This window comes from Penaeus vannamei, chromosome 3, assembly GCF_042767895.1.
Source record: "Penaeus vannamei isolate JL-2024 chromosome 3, ASM4276789v1, whole genome shotgun sequence".
NCBI classification, from domain to species: Eukaryota; Metazoa; Arthropoda; class Malacostraca; order Decapoda; family Penaeidae; genus Penaeus; species Penaeus vannamei.
Window position 1 is genome coordinate 565,041 of NC_091551.1, and position 17,500 is coordinate 582,540.

Consider the following 17,500-nt stretch of genomic DNA (forward strand, 5'->3'; position numbering starts at 1 on the left):
GTTACTCTTTGTCTGTTGTTTCTAGAATAGGTTTCTTGGAATTTGTTGAATATCATGCCTCTGATAGATGCTACCTACTCCTGATAATGCCAACCCTATTTACATTGAACTGTGTATGTGAGCTAAAGATTTTTTGTTTCCACTTTTAGAGAGAAAAATTATCAGCTGAACATGGCATAAGTTTTAGAGAAGCTTGTCCTCATGCACCTTTTCTTGCTCATCCCCCTCCCCAGGGAGCATACATAGCCCCAGCCCCAGCACCAGGAGGTGGGCGTGGGCATGGGCATGGTCACGGGCATGGGCATGGCCATGGTCGGAGTGCCATCGACCCGTATGATGGCTATGCAGCCCCAGCCTATGAGCCAGATCCACCCAGGCATCGTGACCGGCGTGACAGAGAGGATCGCCGTAGAGACAGGGACAGGGACCGTGACCGGGACAGGAGGGACAGAGACAGGGATCGCAGGGATAGAGACAGGGATCGGGACCGCGACAGGGACAGAGATAGAGACAGAGACAGGGATCGTGATAGGGATCGCGACCGCTGGAGGGATGATGATCGCGACCGCAGCCCTCGCAGGGACAGAGATCACCGGGACTACAGGGACTACGACAGGGACAGAGATAAGTGAGTGAGAGACCCAGGTCTCTTTTATCCTCTTTCATCTTGCTCTTTCTGATGTCTAGATGCTCAAATATTCCTTATACCAAATACTAGTAGAGTAGGAGAGATTGTCAGGGAGAAAGATAGTGGTATTCTTACGAAGAATTCCTCTTCCCCAGCAAGGCCACCAGCTTTAGATTGTTAAGAATTTCTCTTGTTTATTTCTAACAGATATGTTTTTTCCTTTATTGCAGTTATGAAGATGAAAGGACAGATTATAAGTCGCAGCCACCTAACAACACTATCATGGTCAGGGGACTTGCACAACACATCACAGAGAATGATGTGAGTCTCTGCGCTCATATTTTTAACTTTTCATGAGGTTTAAGACCTTTAGGAATGACGAATAAAGGATTGATTACCTTCAGTGTTGTTAAAGTTTCTGCATATTGATATCATTATCACTTACCAGTTACTGTTCACATTATTATTTTTATATTATTCTTGTTATTATTGTTATTGATGTAATTTTTAGATTTATTGCTAAATATTTTGTTATGGAAATCATGTCATAAACTACTCTAAATCCAACTTTCTCCCTCTTCAGATCCGGGCAGACATCCTAGCATGCAACCTAATGCCAAAGGATATCCGCCTCGTCAGGAAAAAGGAGTCAGGTAATGAACATTCCCATGGGCCTTAAAACTCCCAGAATCCTCAGTTTTTATGTTTTAGTTCCCAATTTCTGTTATCCATGTTCTTTCCTGTCCACGCATGCTAATCTCGCTGGCTGAAAGGGGTACCCAGGTCACAGGGTCTCACGCACATACACGTTCGCAAGCTCTGAAAAGAGAGAGAGACAAATGCTAATGAAAACAAAGAGGAGTATATAAGGACGGGAGAAAAGCAGAGTTTGTAGATGTGCGCGCACTAAATCCAAAAACTTTTCCAGGCGACTACACTTGGTCAGCAGATCAGCAGTGTTGTCAACTTTTTTTTTTTTAATCATTATTATCATCATTATTTTATTCCTCTTCTTCTAAAGGTGTGAGTACCTAGAGAATAATGGATAGGACATAACATTGCTGCTCTTAATGTTTTATTAGTACTTGCTTAAGGAATTTGACATTTGGTATTCAGTAATGGTGAATATTATATAGTGAAAGTATAATTAATAAATTTAGTTGATTTTCATTACATGTATTTTTTTAAGCATGCCAGCTCTGTGCATAAAGTTTCAACAAAATTTGGAAAAAGGAATATGTAAAGAGAAACATTTAACCTTAAATCCAGTTTGTGATGTGTTTATATAAATGTTTACTTACACACTGTACCTTCACCCCTTGTAAGATTGAACCGGAGATGCAGCTGTAGGGGACAAACAACTGTCCCTGAACACCTAGAGGGCTCATATGTGACTGTGTGCTTGGGAGTGAGTGGGAGCATTGAATTGTGTGGCTGAGGCATCAACAGGTGTGGTTGTCCATGATGTCACAGCAGGAGTATTGTGTGTCAGTGTGCTGAATGAGAGTTTATTAAAGTATTGTCAACCAATACAGTATTTATAACTTGTGTTGGTATTTTTGTGGCCCCTGTGACTTGGAAGAGGCCATGTAAATTATTGTTAAATGGTAGCAGAGCCAGCGAGGTGAGCATAGAGTGGCTGGATGTGGCCACAGGGCCAACTCACGGCCATTTGAGGGTGCCACGTTGAGTGTCCCTCACGCCTTCTTTAAGAACATCATTATTAACACTTGCTTGTGTGTGTTCTTGCGTCTAGGTGCATCAAGAGGCTTTGCCTTCGTGGAGTTTACGACGGTACATGACGCCACACGGTGGATGGAAGCCAAACAGGTATCGCGGTGAATCCCCGCCGGCCCGGCCCGGCCCCCGGCAGTTCCCCCGGCAGGGCCTCTGGACCCCCTGGCCGCGGCCAAGGGGTCACGGCCCAGCCAACTCTGCCAGTAACACTGGGTTTACCTCTTCCTCAATACCATCATAGCCATTATGTTCCTCTTGTAATTTTGCTTCCAATGTTGAGTCAGATAACTTGTGTCACTTTCTGTGAGGAACTATTAATGTTAGACCTTGACCAGTTATTGTACATGTGCGTTATGAGAGTATGGCCCCTCATCCTTACTTGTATTTTAAACCTCAGTCTTACATCACTTGGAGTGCACAATATATTTTTTTTCTGTTTTTTTTTTTCCATTAATTTTTTTTATATATTTTTTTAAAGTTACGCTTGCTCATTTTTGTTCCTTGATACTGTATTTATGTAAGCATGACCTTCCTTTATTCATGGTATGAATGTTAAAGGGTGATTGTGAACACATTAGTAGTTTAAGCTGACCTAGGATTCAGTGAACCTAAGACTAGATTTTTTGCTCAGCTGTCTAAGGCAGTGGCTTATTAACACTTAGAGCATGGCCAGGGATATACATAATGAAGGCCACCTCTGCCACGGGGTAACTAAAGCTCCCTAGACTCATGTTGTTGGATTTGATTTAACGAGGAAATGCTTAAGTGTTATGTATATATCTATCTACTTCTCTACATAATTATATGCAGTATTTACCTTCCCTCTTTGTGTCAGATAGTGCATCCTTTCCCGCTTTCCTTTAGTGTATAATTCTTGCATCCAAGAGGTGGTCTTAGTATATCCCACTGCTTTACCTCTGGAGTACCCTGAGAGCACATTCAAGGATGCATGCTTGCAACAGTCAGTGAAACTAGTTGCCACTGTAATACCATTCCCAATGAAAGGTGAAAATATCCAAGGAGCAAGTCTGATAAGGGCTACCCTGCGGGACCCTCTGCTTTTAACAGCATCAGCAACAACAACCACTACAGTAAACGTGCTCACCCGAACATCCACAACAACAAAGTCTCGGCACCACGGTTCTCCTCCAGCCAGGGTGTTGGCACTCCTTCCTCTGTAGGTTGAGACGTGCGACTTTTGACCAGTACTGCCCTATTTTGGGATTTCAGGGAAGAGCTTTTACACAGGTGTAATGCTCAAACCTTCCCTCCCCAGCCCTGCCCTCACTGCTAGTTTGTCACATCACTGATAGTCAGAGAACAGATTCTAGGTTGACCTGAAGGCAGACATACCTGTAGGATTAGCTCTTTTCCTGGCTCATTCGAGGCTGAACTGGAGTCCAAAAGTTGCAGCTCATGTAAGACTTTAAAATTTTGCCCAAGACCATTTTCTAATGTGTATGTGGGTATTTTTTGCAGGGTGTACTTATCCTGCAAGATGTGTACAGAGCAACTTTGCAGTATTCCATCCCCAAGGAATCCTCCGAGCGGCAATCTAAAGCATCACAAGACTGGTTTTGTATCAGGGTAAGACACACCTCTCTCTTGACAAACTTCAAATTATCTTAGTCAGATATAATGGTCTCTGTTACTAATAATATATCATGTGATTAGAATTTGGATTTTTGATTTTATGAAAGTAGAGCAGCTCTCATTTATCCTGTTTTTTATTTACTCAGTGTGGTGCTCATAACTTCAAGCGTCGTGATTCCTGCTTCAAATGCTCGGCCCCACGGCACGAGTCTGAAGCTGGTGAAGAAGGCAGTGACGAAGTGTGTACCTACCCAACCAATAGTAAGTACCTTGACTAACATTCATTGGAAAATGAAATGAAAATCTGATTAGACAAATCCTTTTATTAATAAGCAGGGATGATAAAATGCATTCTTTTGTAAGCATGTGACAAAGGTAGGAGTAAATATGCTTTTCCTCTTTCAGCTTTGCTCCTGCGCGGACTAGATGTCCTTAGTACAGAAGAGAGCGTTCTCCAAGGCATCCAGCATGTGGGAAGTGACCTGCCCATAAGATCTGTCCGAATAGGGAGGGACCCCCTCACCAACACTTCTCGAGGGGTGTGCTACATTGAGCTAAATTCCGTCTTAGACTCGATGCAGTTGCACAATAAGCTTGCTCATGCACCTCCCACTATTGATGGCAAGCAGGTAATATATCCTACTTTATAGAATGTGATTTATATCAAATTGCGCTCAAATATAATTTTCTTTAAGTATGGTCAAGCTGATTTGATAATCTCTCTTTACAGGTCACCATATCCTACTGCAAACTGAACCCAAATAATGGCAATGGTAATGACTTCCCCATTCTTGTTTTTCTCAGTTTTCCCCTGGCTAGTGATGTTCCCAATAAGTTTAATTATGGATACTTGTATAATGTGATCTTGATATTTCATAGAAAGGTAATCATATTATAGGTAATCAATAATATAATTTCAGGTAACAACTGGTCAGCACAGCAGCAGCAACAGCAGCAGTACCATCAGCCTGCAGAGTACACTGCAGGTGCTGACATCAAACAGCTTGCAGAGTACAGTGCCTCTTTGTATGCCCAAACCCCAGAGGAGCATGCGTCCTATGTCCAGTATTACACCATGTACTACCAACAACAGGCACAGGTACTAAGGACATCTGAATTAGGTTTCCTAGACAGGATAAAGAAGGAAATCAAATTTCATGCTTAAACAATCTGGTGGATGAGTGTGGATACGTTTTTCAAAATTCCTCTAACAACTTGTTTAATTGCTTTCATTCTTTTTCCAGGCTTATCAGCAAAATCAACAACAACAAGGCAGTTCAAATCAGTCAGATTCAGTCAATGCTGCAGCGGCGGTTGCACAGTCTGCCCTTCAAGCTATGCAGCAAAAGTCAGCAGCAAACACCTCAACAAGCGGTGCAGCAGCAGTTGCAGCAGCAGCATCACAGAGTACTTACAGCACTCCTACCACAACTGCACCAACAACCACTGACCAGACAGTGACACAAACTACACCTGGTTCTGCCAATTATGATGGAGTTCAGCTACAAACGGGAGAATATCCTACTTACCGTAAGTTGGAGTGAGCTAGTGTAGATGGCTAAAGAAAAAATTGATTAGGGGTCAGGAAAAGGGATGTAGAATTAAACACATTTATTTATTTGTTCATTTATATTTTGTGAATAATATATATATAAATAAATATACATATATATATTTTTTGGCCAATTTCAGCTCCCCCTGATGTCAGCACATACCAGTATGATGAAACCTCAGGTTACTATTATGATCCTTCCACCACGCTGTACTATGATGCCAGCAGCCAATACTACTACAATGCTGAGAGTGGCCAGTATCTCTATTGGGATGCAGAGAAGTCAACTTACCTCCCAGCTCCTGTTGGGGAGGATGGCCATGAGGGGAAGAAGGGGGATAAGAAAGAGAAGGAGAAAGATAAGCAGGACAAGGTTGGTAAACACTCATGGAAGATTTTATGGATTGCAGAGGTATTTTGTTGTCACTATTGCTGTGGCTCATGGGCTTCACTAATTTGTTGCCAATGTTATGTGCATTTTCAGGTTAAAGTTGCCAAGAAGATTGCAAAAGATATGGAAAGATGGGCCAAGGCTCAGAATAAGAGGAATGAAAGTGCCATAACAGGGAAGGCTGCCACAGCTGAACCTGCTGGAGGCTCCCGAGAAGGAAGTGGAACGGGAGCTGCTGATGCTGCCTTTGCCGTGCTTTTGGAAAGAAGAGACCGTGCTTCACTTGTCGAGAAGCAATCTCAGGTCTTCCAGATGCACATGAAGAAGGATTCTGCACCAGTAAGTTTGGTTCTGAATAGGAGCTTTGACAAACACACTAATTTGTTGGAATATTGCTATGCCAGCAATTTAGAAATATTCTCAAAGAAACTGTTTCATCAGGTTCTGGCAAGCATGAAGAAATCAGGCCTTGTCGCAGCATATGGAGGAGAGGGCAGTGACAGTGAAGAGGAGACTGGAGCTGGCCTAGGGGGTATGGGTGGAGAGGAGAGACTGGAAGAGAAACTAGTCGACTACACTAAAATGGCATGTCTACTGTGCAAGAGACAGTTCCCCAACAAAGAGGCTCTGGGCAGGTAAGGACTAAAGGGAGAAATTGTTTTGTAGCACCGTTTGTTTGTCTTTTATTGCAAGCTTTTTGGTTTTGTTTTCTACATGAAGGTTGTATGTGCAAAAAAGAAAGATAAATTTCTATAAGCCAGTTTTTGTTTTGCAGACACGTTCAGCTCTCAGACCTGCACAAAACCAACCTGGAAGCCATGAGGAAGTCAAGAGGGTCGGGTGATGGTGCAGGTGGACTAGGAGGAATGACTGCGGCCCAGTACAGAGACAGAGCCAAGGAGAGGCGGCAGAAGTATGGCGAGCCAAGTGTACCTGCACCCAACAAACTCAAGGTTCATAATAGACTACTGTCTTCTTGAGAGGAATTCTTACTTCCAATTTATTGGATAGTAATGAGTGGTTGGACAAGATAATCACTTTTATTTTGATCAGAGGCTTTAAATTTTTATCTTTGCATTTGGAGGAGAGAATAATTTAGGAATTATTATTGATTTTCTGTACTTTTGTATGCATGTTTCATTTGAAAGGGATCATCTGATTCTCTATATATTTAGCTGTTGCATGCATGAGGATATTTCTGTGAACTATATCATTATGAAGAATGCTTATGTGGATTATAGCAAGGAAAATTTTAGTTATGAATGGATGATTTTATTATTTAACGCGAAGCTGCCTCCCCCAGGAACGTTACATGGCCGCCCGGGAAGAGGTCGAGGCTACCAAGTATGAAGAGCCAACCAAACAAGGCATTGGCAGTGACAACATCGGAAACAAGCTATTGAAGAAGATGGGCTGGACTGATGGGCAGGGGCTGGGCAAGGCGAATCAGGGCCGGACGTCCATCATTGAGACTGAGAGAAGGGTGGCCACTGCTGGCCTCGGGATGCAGGGCAGCACCTACAGCGTGGTCGGGGACAGCTACAAGGATTGCGTCAAGAAGATGATGTTCCACCGGTACCAGGAGCTCGATGCCCAAGAGAAATCTGTCAAGAGCTGAGTTGTTTGGGTGTTTGACAGGAGGCAAAGTAGCAGGTTCTGTTAGTCTTTCAATTTTTTACTGATGTGTGCATCTGTGAGCAAGGTGATATCTATCGAGATCTTTTATATTTCTCTCGGCAAAAGACTGTTACTGTGTGAACAGTTCCAGTTCTTGTTCCTTGATCACATCTGTCTTGTTTTTGCCTCTTCTACTGCTGTAAATGATTTTTTTTTTTTCACTGGTTTTATTACTTCTTACGGGCTGCTAGCAACTAAAACTGAGCTGTTACTTCTTTCTTCACTCTGTATACGGATGTGGAATCTTTCGTGCAAGATCCATCACTGATTTCACATGTATATATAAATACACCTGATGACACTTTGAAGCAAGGATGAAATTTACCTTTGTAGGAGTAGAACCTAAATACATGTTATAAGTGCTGAATGTACAATAAAGTTTCCGTGATGAAATCTCGTGCAAGAGCTTAGTAGCCCGGGTAGAATTCTGTATATAATGATCACAAATTCCAGCGTGAAGTCACAAGTGTGTGTGTGGTGGTGTGTGTCTGCTGGAGTCGTATACAAAAACTCATTATGTTTGTGATACTTATTTTTCAATAGTTAACTTTTGTAGGCATTTTGGGATAGTCCGTGATGTCCTGTCATTTTTGAATGACACAAATACTGTGTAGCTTGTTTATAAGACTTCTTTATATATTTTGTGAGATGCTACATGGAATAAATGTGTAATACATATTTTACCTGTTTTATATCAACCAAAAAATATTTAGGCTTGAAAAACAAACAAACAAGTAACTAAGTTTATATTTAGCCTGAACAATTGTTACTAATACATTTTTTTTGTCTTAACTGGCAATTCCACACAATGTAACAAGAAAAGGCTAATTCACACAGACTTGCCACATAGAACAGAACCCTCTGCATTTTGAAACAAAATGATTTTTCAAACATTACATATACCTTTTTTTACTTCAGGGAAACACCAAGGCAAAGATAATGTAAACCTTACTACATATTCTGTGAACTCGCAAAGTAACCATTTTCTAGTTCATCATAATCACAGGTATTCCAATGAGCATTTTTAAGTTTTGAGTAAGGCACAATCGGTGAATCCACCGTGTGCTATGTGGAATGGGGTGTGAGCAAGGCCGTGGAGAAATGATCACTCGTGTCGTGGCAAATTGTGCTCTTGGGCCTAACTAAAACTCGGTTTTTATACATAAGCTCGTCCCGTACAGCCTGTCCATATGAGCAGGCGTTATTGGTGGGTACTTGTTGTCACAGAGATAAATAATCAAATAGACCAGTAATTCCCTTGTTTATCTCCTGAGAGGTCACCTTTTCAGGCCCCTCTGATAATACCCGCTGGTGTGGAAAAAAACCCTAAATTCTCAAAGTAAAATTATGAGAATAGGAGCTTTGACAAACACACTAATTTGTTGGAATATTGCTATGCCAGCAATTTAGAAATATTCTCAAAGAAACTGTTTCATCAGGTTCTGGCAAGCATGAAGAAATCAGGCCTTTATTTAGAACTTGACCGATAAGGAAAATGAATCTTTCCAGATAGAATTTGTCCAAACCCCAAGAAGGAAATATGCTTCAATTACCTCAAAGGTAAATGGAAATAAATACAAGAATCAAGTTAAACAGTAACAGCCAGAGTATTTTAAAAATGAAGTCCGCCATTTGTCTAAGTTCCAATTCATCTCGTATACCATTATTTGTCCCAACCCCCTCCCTCTCTCGCATCTTAAAGCTTTAAGTACAAGAAGAAAAATTACATCCTATGATATAATGCTCTGAATTCTCGCAAATGTCGCCATCCATCATCCTTTTTGGCACCGACTTGACCGCGAATCAAAACATATCTTTGGCTTTGTGGTTTCCTTTGGCTTTTCTTATTTTTCTTATTTTTCTGTTTTTGTCCCAGCTTTTTAAAAAGATTTCGTCCGTGGTATTGGCTTTTCTATTTTATTTGGCTTTTCTATTTTCTTTGGCTTTTCTTTTTTTTTTTTGTCCGTGTTTTTGTACGCTTTTGTCAATGGTCTCGCTGGCTCCACCCACCTCATGCCTTCGAGTAGTGCTTGCTGACCTTCGCGCTGCAAATGTTGAAGAGTGGCGAGTCGGTCCTTGTGCAGCACAGGCAGAAGATGATCACGAGCACCAGGCCTTGATATAAGAGAGTGGGGGTTAGAGATAAGGAGAAAGAGAGAGGAAGGGAGAGGGAGGGAGGGAGGGAGGGAGGGAGAGAGAGAGAGAGAGAGAGAGAGAGAGAGAGAGAGAGAGAGAGAGAGAGAGAGAGAGAGAGAGAGAGAGAGAGAGAGAGAGAGAGAGAGAGAGAGAAGGAGAAAAAAGAAAGAAAGAAAAAGAATATGCGGGTGATTGATATTTTATATCATCATTCTGTTTCTTCGTTATTCAGAAAATTAGGGCCGGGAATTAAAAGTGGGAGTATTGCTATAAAAGGTATCAATATCAATTTTTGTTTAGTTGGCAAACATCAAGGAACTTGTATATATTCAAATAAAAAGGCAAAGGAATGGATTTACAATTGTGAAATGAAGAAAAGAAGTTTTAATTAATCTATTAAAATCTAACAACAAAGGTAGAGAGATAACGAAACAAACAAACAAAAACAGCGAAAGAACAGACCAATAAAAGAGAATAAAAAAAAAATCCTCACTAACCACAAAAGGCGTCTCGTAGATCAAGAATCAATCATCAAATCATGAATTAAAATAACCACAAAATTAATGATAACAACAAAACAGCCAAACAAAATAGTGAAAGACTCATATCCGAACAAAGTAAAAAAAGGAAAATATCGCCCGAAAGAAAGTCATGGTGATGATGACGGAAAAAAGTGATTACATATCCGTACAAACCAAACAAACAAACAAAAAAGAAATATCGCCACCCCAAGAAAAAAAAATGAAAATAAATGAATGGATAAATAAAAAGAAAGTGATAATAACGAAAAAACGCACAGGAAGTGACTATATATCCGAACAAACCAAACAAAAAAAATATTGCCCCCAAAGAAATTAAAAATGAAAATAAATAAATAGATAAAAAGAAAATATCGCCCCCAAAGAAAATTATGAAAATAAGTAAATAAATAAAAAGAAAATATCGTCCCAAAGAAAGCCACAGTGATAATAACGAAAAAAACAGTGACTATATATATATATATATATTCGAACAAACCAAACATAGAAAAATATCGCCCTCTCAAAAAAAGAAAAAAAAACAATAAAAAAATAGATAAAAAGAAAGTTCCAAAGAAAGCCACAGTGATAATAACGAAAAAAAACGCACAAAACATTGAAAGACTATCCGAACAATCCATACCTAAAAAAAAAAGAAAATAAAAAAAAACAAGAACAAAACAAATAAACAAACAGAGAGCTGAAACTAAATAACCAAACAACAACCAAACAACACGCTCACCGCCCACAGAAGGCACGGTCACGACGAAGAAGTAGTTGAGCTCCGTCTCGTCCACAACCACCACGGGTTCCTTCAGCGGCGCGTCGTTCCTGATGCAGCGCCACTCGCTCGGGAAGCCAACCCACGTCTTGTTCACGCACGTCACTTGAGGGTAGTAGCCGTTGTCCGATCTGGTCGGGGAGAGGCAGCGTGTGAGAGGGAGGGAGACGGAGGGAGGGAGGGAGAGGGAGAGGGAGGGAGAGAGGGAGACGGAGGGAAAGGGAGAGGGAGACGGAGGGAGGGAGGGAGAGGGAGACTGAGGGAAGGAGGGAGGGAAAGGGAGAGGGAGAAGGAGAGAAGGAGGGAGGGAAAGGGAGAGGGAGACGGAGGGAAAGGGAAAGGGAGAGGGAGGGAGGGAGGGAGAGGGAAAGGGAGAGGGAAGGAGGGAGGGAGACGGAGGGAAAGGGAGACAGGGACGGAGGGAAGGAGGGAGGGAAAGGGAGAGGGAGACGCAGGGAAAGGGAAAGGGAGACGGAGGGAAGGAGGGAGAGGGAGGTAAAGGGAGAGGGAGAGAGAGACGGAGAGAAGGAGGGAGGGAAAGGGAGAGGGAGGGAGACGGAGACGGAGGGAGGGAGGGAGAGGGAGACGGAGGGAAGGAGGGAGGAAGGAAAGGGAGAGGAAGAGGGAGACGAAGGGAAGGAGGGAGGGAAAGGGAGAGGGAGACGGAGGGAAAGGGGGAGGGAGACGGAGGGAAGGAGGGAGGGAAAGGGAGAGGGAGACGGAGGGAAAGAGAGAGTGAGAGAGAGAGAGATCTGGTCGAGGAGAGTAAATATGCAAGGCTGTGTATTGTACACCACTTGGGGGCAACAACTGTTATTCGATATGGACTGTTTTTTCTCTATTCTTTTCATGGTTAAATCTGCGGTATATGATGAAATCCGTGAAGTTTGTTGTATTCTATATATGAATATATACACATGCAGATGGGGATTAAAGGCCTATGGACCTTCACACCACATTTAAATAACAAAAACGTTGCTCTATTATCATGAGGATAATCACATACAGATGGAAAAGAAAAGGAAGACTAGGAATAATGTTATAAAAAAGCGAATAATTAAAAAAAAAAAACACCACTAAACATAAAAGAAAGAGAGAGATAAGAAACTACAGATGGAAAAGAAAAGAGAAGACTAGGAATATTATGAAAAAGCGAATAATAAAAAAAAAACACTACTAAACATAAAAGAAAGAGGGAGATAAAAAACCAAAACCCCCAAATGAAGGAGTACCCCCTCCCAGAAATAAATCACCCATAACTTTTCAGGAGAACACTCACTTGTAGAAAAGAAAAGAGAAGACTAGGAATAATGTTAAAGAGAAGACTAGGAATAATGTTATAAAAAGCGAATAATTAAAAAAAACACACCACTAGACATAAAAGAAAGAGAGAGATAAAAAACCAAAACCCCCAAATGAAGGAGCTCCCCCTCCCAGAAATAAATCACCCATAACTTTTCAGGAGAACACTCACTTGTAGAAAAGAAAAGAGAAGACTAGGAATAATGTTATAAAAAAGCGAATAATTAAAAAAAAAAAAAACACTACTAAACATAAAAGAAAGAGAGAGATAAAAAACTACAGATGGAAAAGAAAAGAGAAGACTAGGAAAAAAGTAAATAATTAAAAAAAAAAAACACTACTAAACATAAAAGAAAGAGAGGAATAAGAAACTAAAACCCCCAAATGAAGGAGTTCCCCCTCTCAGAAATAAATCACCCATAACTTTTCAGGAGAACACTCACTTGTAGAAAAGAAAAGAGAAGACTAGGAATAATGTTAAAGAGAAGACTAGGAATAATGTTATAAAAAGCGAATAATTAAAAAAAACACTACTAAACATAAAAGAAAGAGAGATAAAAAACCAAAACCCCCAAATGAAGGAGTTCCCCCTCTCAGAAATAAATCACCCATAACTTTTCAGGAGAACACTCACATGTAGAAAAGAAAAGAGAAGACTAGGAATAATGTTATAAAAAAGCGAATAATAAAAAAAAAAAACACACCACTAGACATAAAAGAAAGAGAGAGATAAAAAACCAAAACCCCCAAATGAAGGAGCTCCCCCTCCCAGAAATAAATCACCCATAACTTTTCAGGAGAACACTCACTTGTAGAAAAGAAAAGAGAAGACTAGGAATAATGTTATAAAAAAGCGAATAATTAAAAAAAAAAAAAACACCACTAAACATAAAAGAAAGAGAGAGATAAGAAACTACAGATGGAAAAGAAAAGAGAAGACTAGGAATATTATGAAAAAGCGAATAATAAAAAAAAAACACTACTAAACATAAAAGAAAGAGGGAGATAAAAAACCAAAACCCCCAAATGAAGGAGTACCCCCTCCCAGAAATAAATCACCCATAACTTTTCAGGAGAACACTCACTTGTAGAAAAGAAAAGAGAAGACTAGGAATAATGTTATAAAAAAGCGAATAATTAAAAAAAAAAAAAACACTACTAAACATAAAAGAAAGAGGGAGATAAAAAACCAAAACCCCCAAATGAAGGAGTTCCCCCTCCCAGAAATAAATCACCCATAACTTTTCAGGAGAACACTCACTTGTAGAAAAGAAAAGAGAAGACTAGGAATAATGTTATAAAAAAGCGAATAATTAAAAAAAAAAAAAACACTACTAAACATAAAAGAAAGAGAGAGATAAAAAACTACAGATGGAAAAGAAAAGAGAAGACTAGGAAAAAAGTAAATAATTAAAAAAAAAAAACACTACTAAACATAAAAGAAAGAGAGGAATAAGAAACTAAAACCCCCAAATGAAGGAGTTCCCCCTCTCAGAAATAAATCACCCATAACTTTTCAGGAGAACACTCACTTGTAGAAAAGAAAAGAGAAGACTAGGAATAATGTTATAAAAAAGCGAATAATTAAAAAAAAAACACACACCACTAAACATAAAAGAAAGAGAGAGATAAGAAACTGCAGATGGAAAAGAAAAGAGAAGACTGGGAATAATGAAAAAAAAAGTAAATAATTAAAAAAAAAACAAAAAAACACCAATAAACAGAAAAGAAAGAGGGAGATAAAAAACCAAAACCCCCAAATGAAGGAGTTCCCCCTCCCAGAAATAAATCATCCATAACTTTTCAGGAGAACACTCACTTGTAGAAAAGAAAAGAGATGACTAGGAATAATGTTATAAAAAAGCGAATAATTAAAAAAAAAAACACTACTAAACATAAAAGAAAGAGAGAGATAAAAAACTACAGATGGAAAAGAAAAGAGAAGACTAGGAAAAAAGTAAATAATTAAAAAAAAAAACACTACTAAACAGAAAAGAAAGAGGGAGATAAAAAACCAAAACCCCCAAATGAAGGAGCTCCCCCTCCCAGAAATAAATCATCCATAACTTTTCAGGAGAACACTCACTTGTAGAAAAGAAAAGAGATGACTAGGAATAATGTTATAAAAAAGCGAATAATTAAAAAAAAAAACACTACTAAACATAAAAGAAAGAGAGAGATAAAAAACTACAGATGGAAAAGAAAAGAGAAGACTAGGAAAAAAGTAAATAATTAAAAAAAAAAACACTACTAAACAGAAAAGAAAGAGGGAGATAAAAAACCAAAACCCCCAAATGAAGGAGCTCCCCCTCCCAGAAATAAATCACCCATAACTTTTCAGGAGAACACTCACTTGTAGAAAAGAAAAGAGAAGACTAGGAATAATGTTATAAAAAGCGAATAATTAAAAAAAAAAAAAAACACTACTAAACATAAAAGAAAGAGAGAGATAAAAAACTACAGATGGAAAAGAAAAGAGAAGACTAGGAAAAAAGTAAATAATTAAAAAAAAAAAACACTACTAAACATAAAAGAAAGAGAGGAATAAGAAACTAAAACCCCCAAATGAAGGAGTTCCCCCTCTCAGAAATAAATCACCCATAACTTTTCAGGAGAACACTCACTTGTAGAAAAGAAAAGAGAAGACTAGGAATAATGTTAAAGAGAAGACTAGGAATAATGTTATAAAAAGCGAATAATTAAAAAAAACACTACTAAACATAAAAGAAAGAGAGATAAAAAACCAAAACCCCCAAATGAAGGAGTTCCCCCTCTCAGAAATAAATCACCCATAACTTTTCAGGAGAACACTCACATGTAGAAAAGAAAAGAGAAGACTAGGAATAATGTTATAAAAAAGCGAATAATAAAAAAAAAAAACACACCACTAGACATAAAAGAAAGAGAGAGATAAAAAACCCAAACCCCCAAATGAAGGACTTCCCCCTCTCAGAAATACATCCCCCATAACTTTTCAGGAGAACACTCACTTGTAGCCTTCTATGCAGCCGTAGACAGCCTTTGCTCCCGCGCCTCTCTGCTGGTTCCAGTTGATGGAGCCGTGGTCTGGCACCTGCGGCGGGGACATCAGGCATCCCGTGTGCTTGCAGCTGGAAAAAGCAGTTGGAATTCTGTGTTTCGTCCATTAGAGTAAAGCGAAGTTCGATGTTAAAAGTATAGGATTAATGTTGATGTTCGTGGCGTGTTCAGTTATTTAAGGGATGATTTAATTACTCACAAACACCTACATGAAATATACTAACAAACGCCTAGTTACTTCATGGAAAAAATAACTTGCAGACACCTACTTCAAGATGAAAATTCACTAAAAAAAATCCGTACTTACCTTATAGAATTATCACTCAAAAAGGTTTACACCTACTTCAAGGAAAAACAATTTATAAAACACCTACTTCAAGACAAAAAAAAAAAAAAAAAAAAAAAACTACAAATCTCTACTTTAGAAAATTATCACTCAAGCCCCTACACCAACCTAACCCTACTTCATGGAAAAAAAACTAACTTACAGGCACCTACTTCAAGACAAGAACAAACAAACAAACAAACAAAACTTACAAATCCCTATTCACTTGGTGAAAATCCCGCTTACAAAAGCCTACACCTACTTCATGGAAGAAAATAACAAACACCTACTTCAAGACAGTAAAAAAACCACTCACAAATATCACAAATATCTACTTATTTTATGAAATGATCACTTCAACGCCTACACCTACCTACCCCTACTTCATGGAAAAAAAACTAACTTACAGGCACCTACTTCAAGACAAGAACAAACAAACAAACAAACAAAACTCACAAATTCCTATTCACTTGGTGAAAATCCCGCTTACAAAAGCCTACACCTACTTCATGGAAGAAAATAACAAACACCTACTTCAAGACAGTAAAAAAAAAAAAAAAAAACACTCACAAATATCACAAATATCTACTTTATGAAATGATCACTTCAACGCCTACACCTACCTACCCCTACTTCATGGAAAAAACACCTACTATAAGATTAAAAAAATAAAAACACTTACAAATCCACTTACTTGAGAACAGGTGTCGTAGCTTCCCAGACTCCGCCGTTGCACTTGGACATGGCCATGTGTGTGCTGGCGTCTCTGGGGCAAAAGAGAGAGAGAAAGAAAGATGTTAAGAAGTGTGTGAAAAAGGGTGGGCGTTGTGCGAGAATTTGGAGATGAGTTTTGGAGGAAACGGTGAGGGTGTGTGTAAAAGTGGGGGAGATTGGGAGAGGGAGAGAGAGAGAGAGGGAGAGGGAGAGAGAGAGAGGAGGGGGTGAGAGAGAGGGGGGAGGAGGGAGGGAGGGAGGAAGGGAGAGAGAGAGAGAGAGAGAGAGAGAGAGAGAGAGAGAGAGAGAGAGAGAGAGAGAGAGAGAGAGAGAGAGAGAGAGAGAGAGAGAGAGAAAGGAGGGGGTGAGAGAGAGGGGGGAGGAGGGAGGGAGGGAGAGAGAGGGAGAGAAAAAGAGGGAGAGAACAAAAGAGTAAATTAAGTGCATGTGAAGAGATGGTAATTGAATCGAGTGTCTTTCTCATTCTCTCTCTCGCTCTCTCTCTCCCTCCCTCGCTCTCTCTCTCTCTCTCTCCTTCCTCCTTTCTTTCCTTCCTCCCCTCTCTCCTCTCCTTCCCCCCTCTCTCTGTGCCTCATAGACACATCGCAAGCTCCTTCAAGCATCTGGGCCCATCAACATCCGGGACCTTCCCCATCCGGGCCCTTCCGCATCCGGGCCCCTCAACATCCGGGCCCTTCCGCATGCTCTTCCACATCCGGGCACTTACGAGTAGGCTTCCATGCACGTGTAGGCGACCGACATGCCGGACGGGTAGATGCCCTGCTGCCACGTGTGGATGGCGTTCTCGGGGGGGTCAGGCGGCTCGTCCTTGCAGTCGGGCTCTGTTGGGGAGGGGGAGGGGGGGGGGAAGGGCGAAGAAGAGAGGGAGAGGAAAGGGAAGGGAAGAGGGAGGGGGAGGGGAAGGGCGAAGAAGAGAGGGAGAGGAAAGGGAAGGGAAGGGGGAGGGGGAGGGGAAGGGCGAAGAAGAGAGGGAGAGGGAAAGAGGAAAGGGAAGGGGTGGGGAGAGGGAGGGAGAGAGGAAGAATTTCGAATTACCTCAGTGATTTAAGTCCTTCTACCGTTTATTAATCAATTAATCATTTTCTA

General features: G+C 40.3%; 2 protein-coding genes across 9 annotated transcripts in view; one reads left to right on the forward strand and one right to left on the reverse strand.

Moving 5' to 3' along the window:
• The window catches only part of LOC113811154 (RNA-binding protein 5), an 11,890-nt gene extending 3,634 nt beyond the window's left edge, over positions 1–8,256 (forward strand). For 2 of the 7 annotated variants that reach the window (XM_070139355.1, XM_070139363.1), the window contains exons 4-18: positions 234–628; positions 859–949; positions 1,212–1,281; positions 2,385–2,458; positions 3,845–3,952; positions 4,105–4,219; positions 4,364–4,587; positions 4,689–4,731; positions 4,879–5,057; positions 5,203–5,488; positions 5,651–5,883; positions 5,995–6,240; positions 6,343–6,536; positions 6,677–6,854; positions 7,192–8,256. In XM_070139355.1, the coding sequence (XP_069995456.1) occupies positions 234–628; positions 859–949; positions 1,212–1,281; positions 2,385–2,458; positions 3,845–3,952; positions 4,105–4,219; positions 4,364–4,587; positions 4,689–4,731; positions 4,879–5,057; positions 5,203–5,488; positions 5,651–5,883; positions 5,995–6,240; positions 6,343–6,536; positions 6,677–6,854; positions 7,192–7,251 (2,496 nt within the window). In that variant the 3' untranslated portion in view covers positions 7,252–8,256. Of the gene's footprint in view, positions 1–149; positions 629–858; positions 950–1,211; positions 1,282–2,384; positions 2,459–3,844; positions 3,953–4,104; positions 4,220–4,363; positions 4,588–4,688; positions 4,732–4,878; positions 5,058–5,202; positions 5,489–5,650; positions 5,884–5,994; positions 6,241–6,342; positions 6,537–6,676; positions 6,855–7,191 lie in introns of all 7 variants that reach the window. The other 5 variants (XM_027362825.2, XM_070139325.1, XM_070139333.1 and 2 more) reach the window with 3 other exon arrangements.
• A 1,291-nt stretch (positions 8,257–9,547) lies between these two features.
• LOC113811138 (uncharacterized) overlaps positions 9,548–17,500 on the reverse strand; it is a 40,206-nt gene continuing 32,253 nt past the window's right edge. For both annotated transcript variants that reach the window (XM_070139376.1, XM_070139369.1), the window contains exons 10-14: positions 17,121–17,235; positions 16,374–16,445; positions 15,306–15,425; positions 10,975–11,144; positions 9,548–9,693 (exon numbers count right to left, since the gene is read on the reverse strand). In XM_070139376.1, coding sequence (XP_069995477.1) covers positions 9,590–9,693; positions 10,975–11,144; positions 15,306–15,425; positions 16,374–16,445; positions 17,121–17,235 — 581 coding nt within the window. In that variant the 3' untranslated portion in view covers positions 9,548–9,589. The remainder of the gene's footprint in view (positions 9,694–10,974; positions 11,145–15,305; positions 15,426–16,373; positions 16,446–17,120; positions 17,236–17,500) is intronic.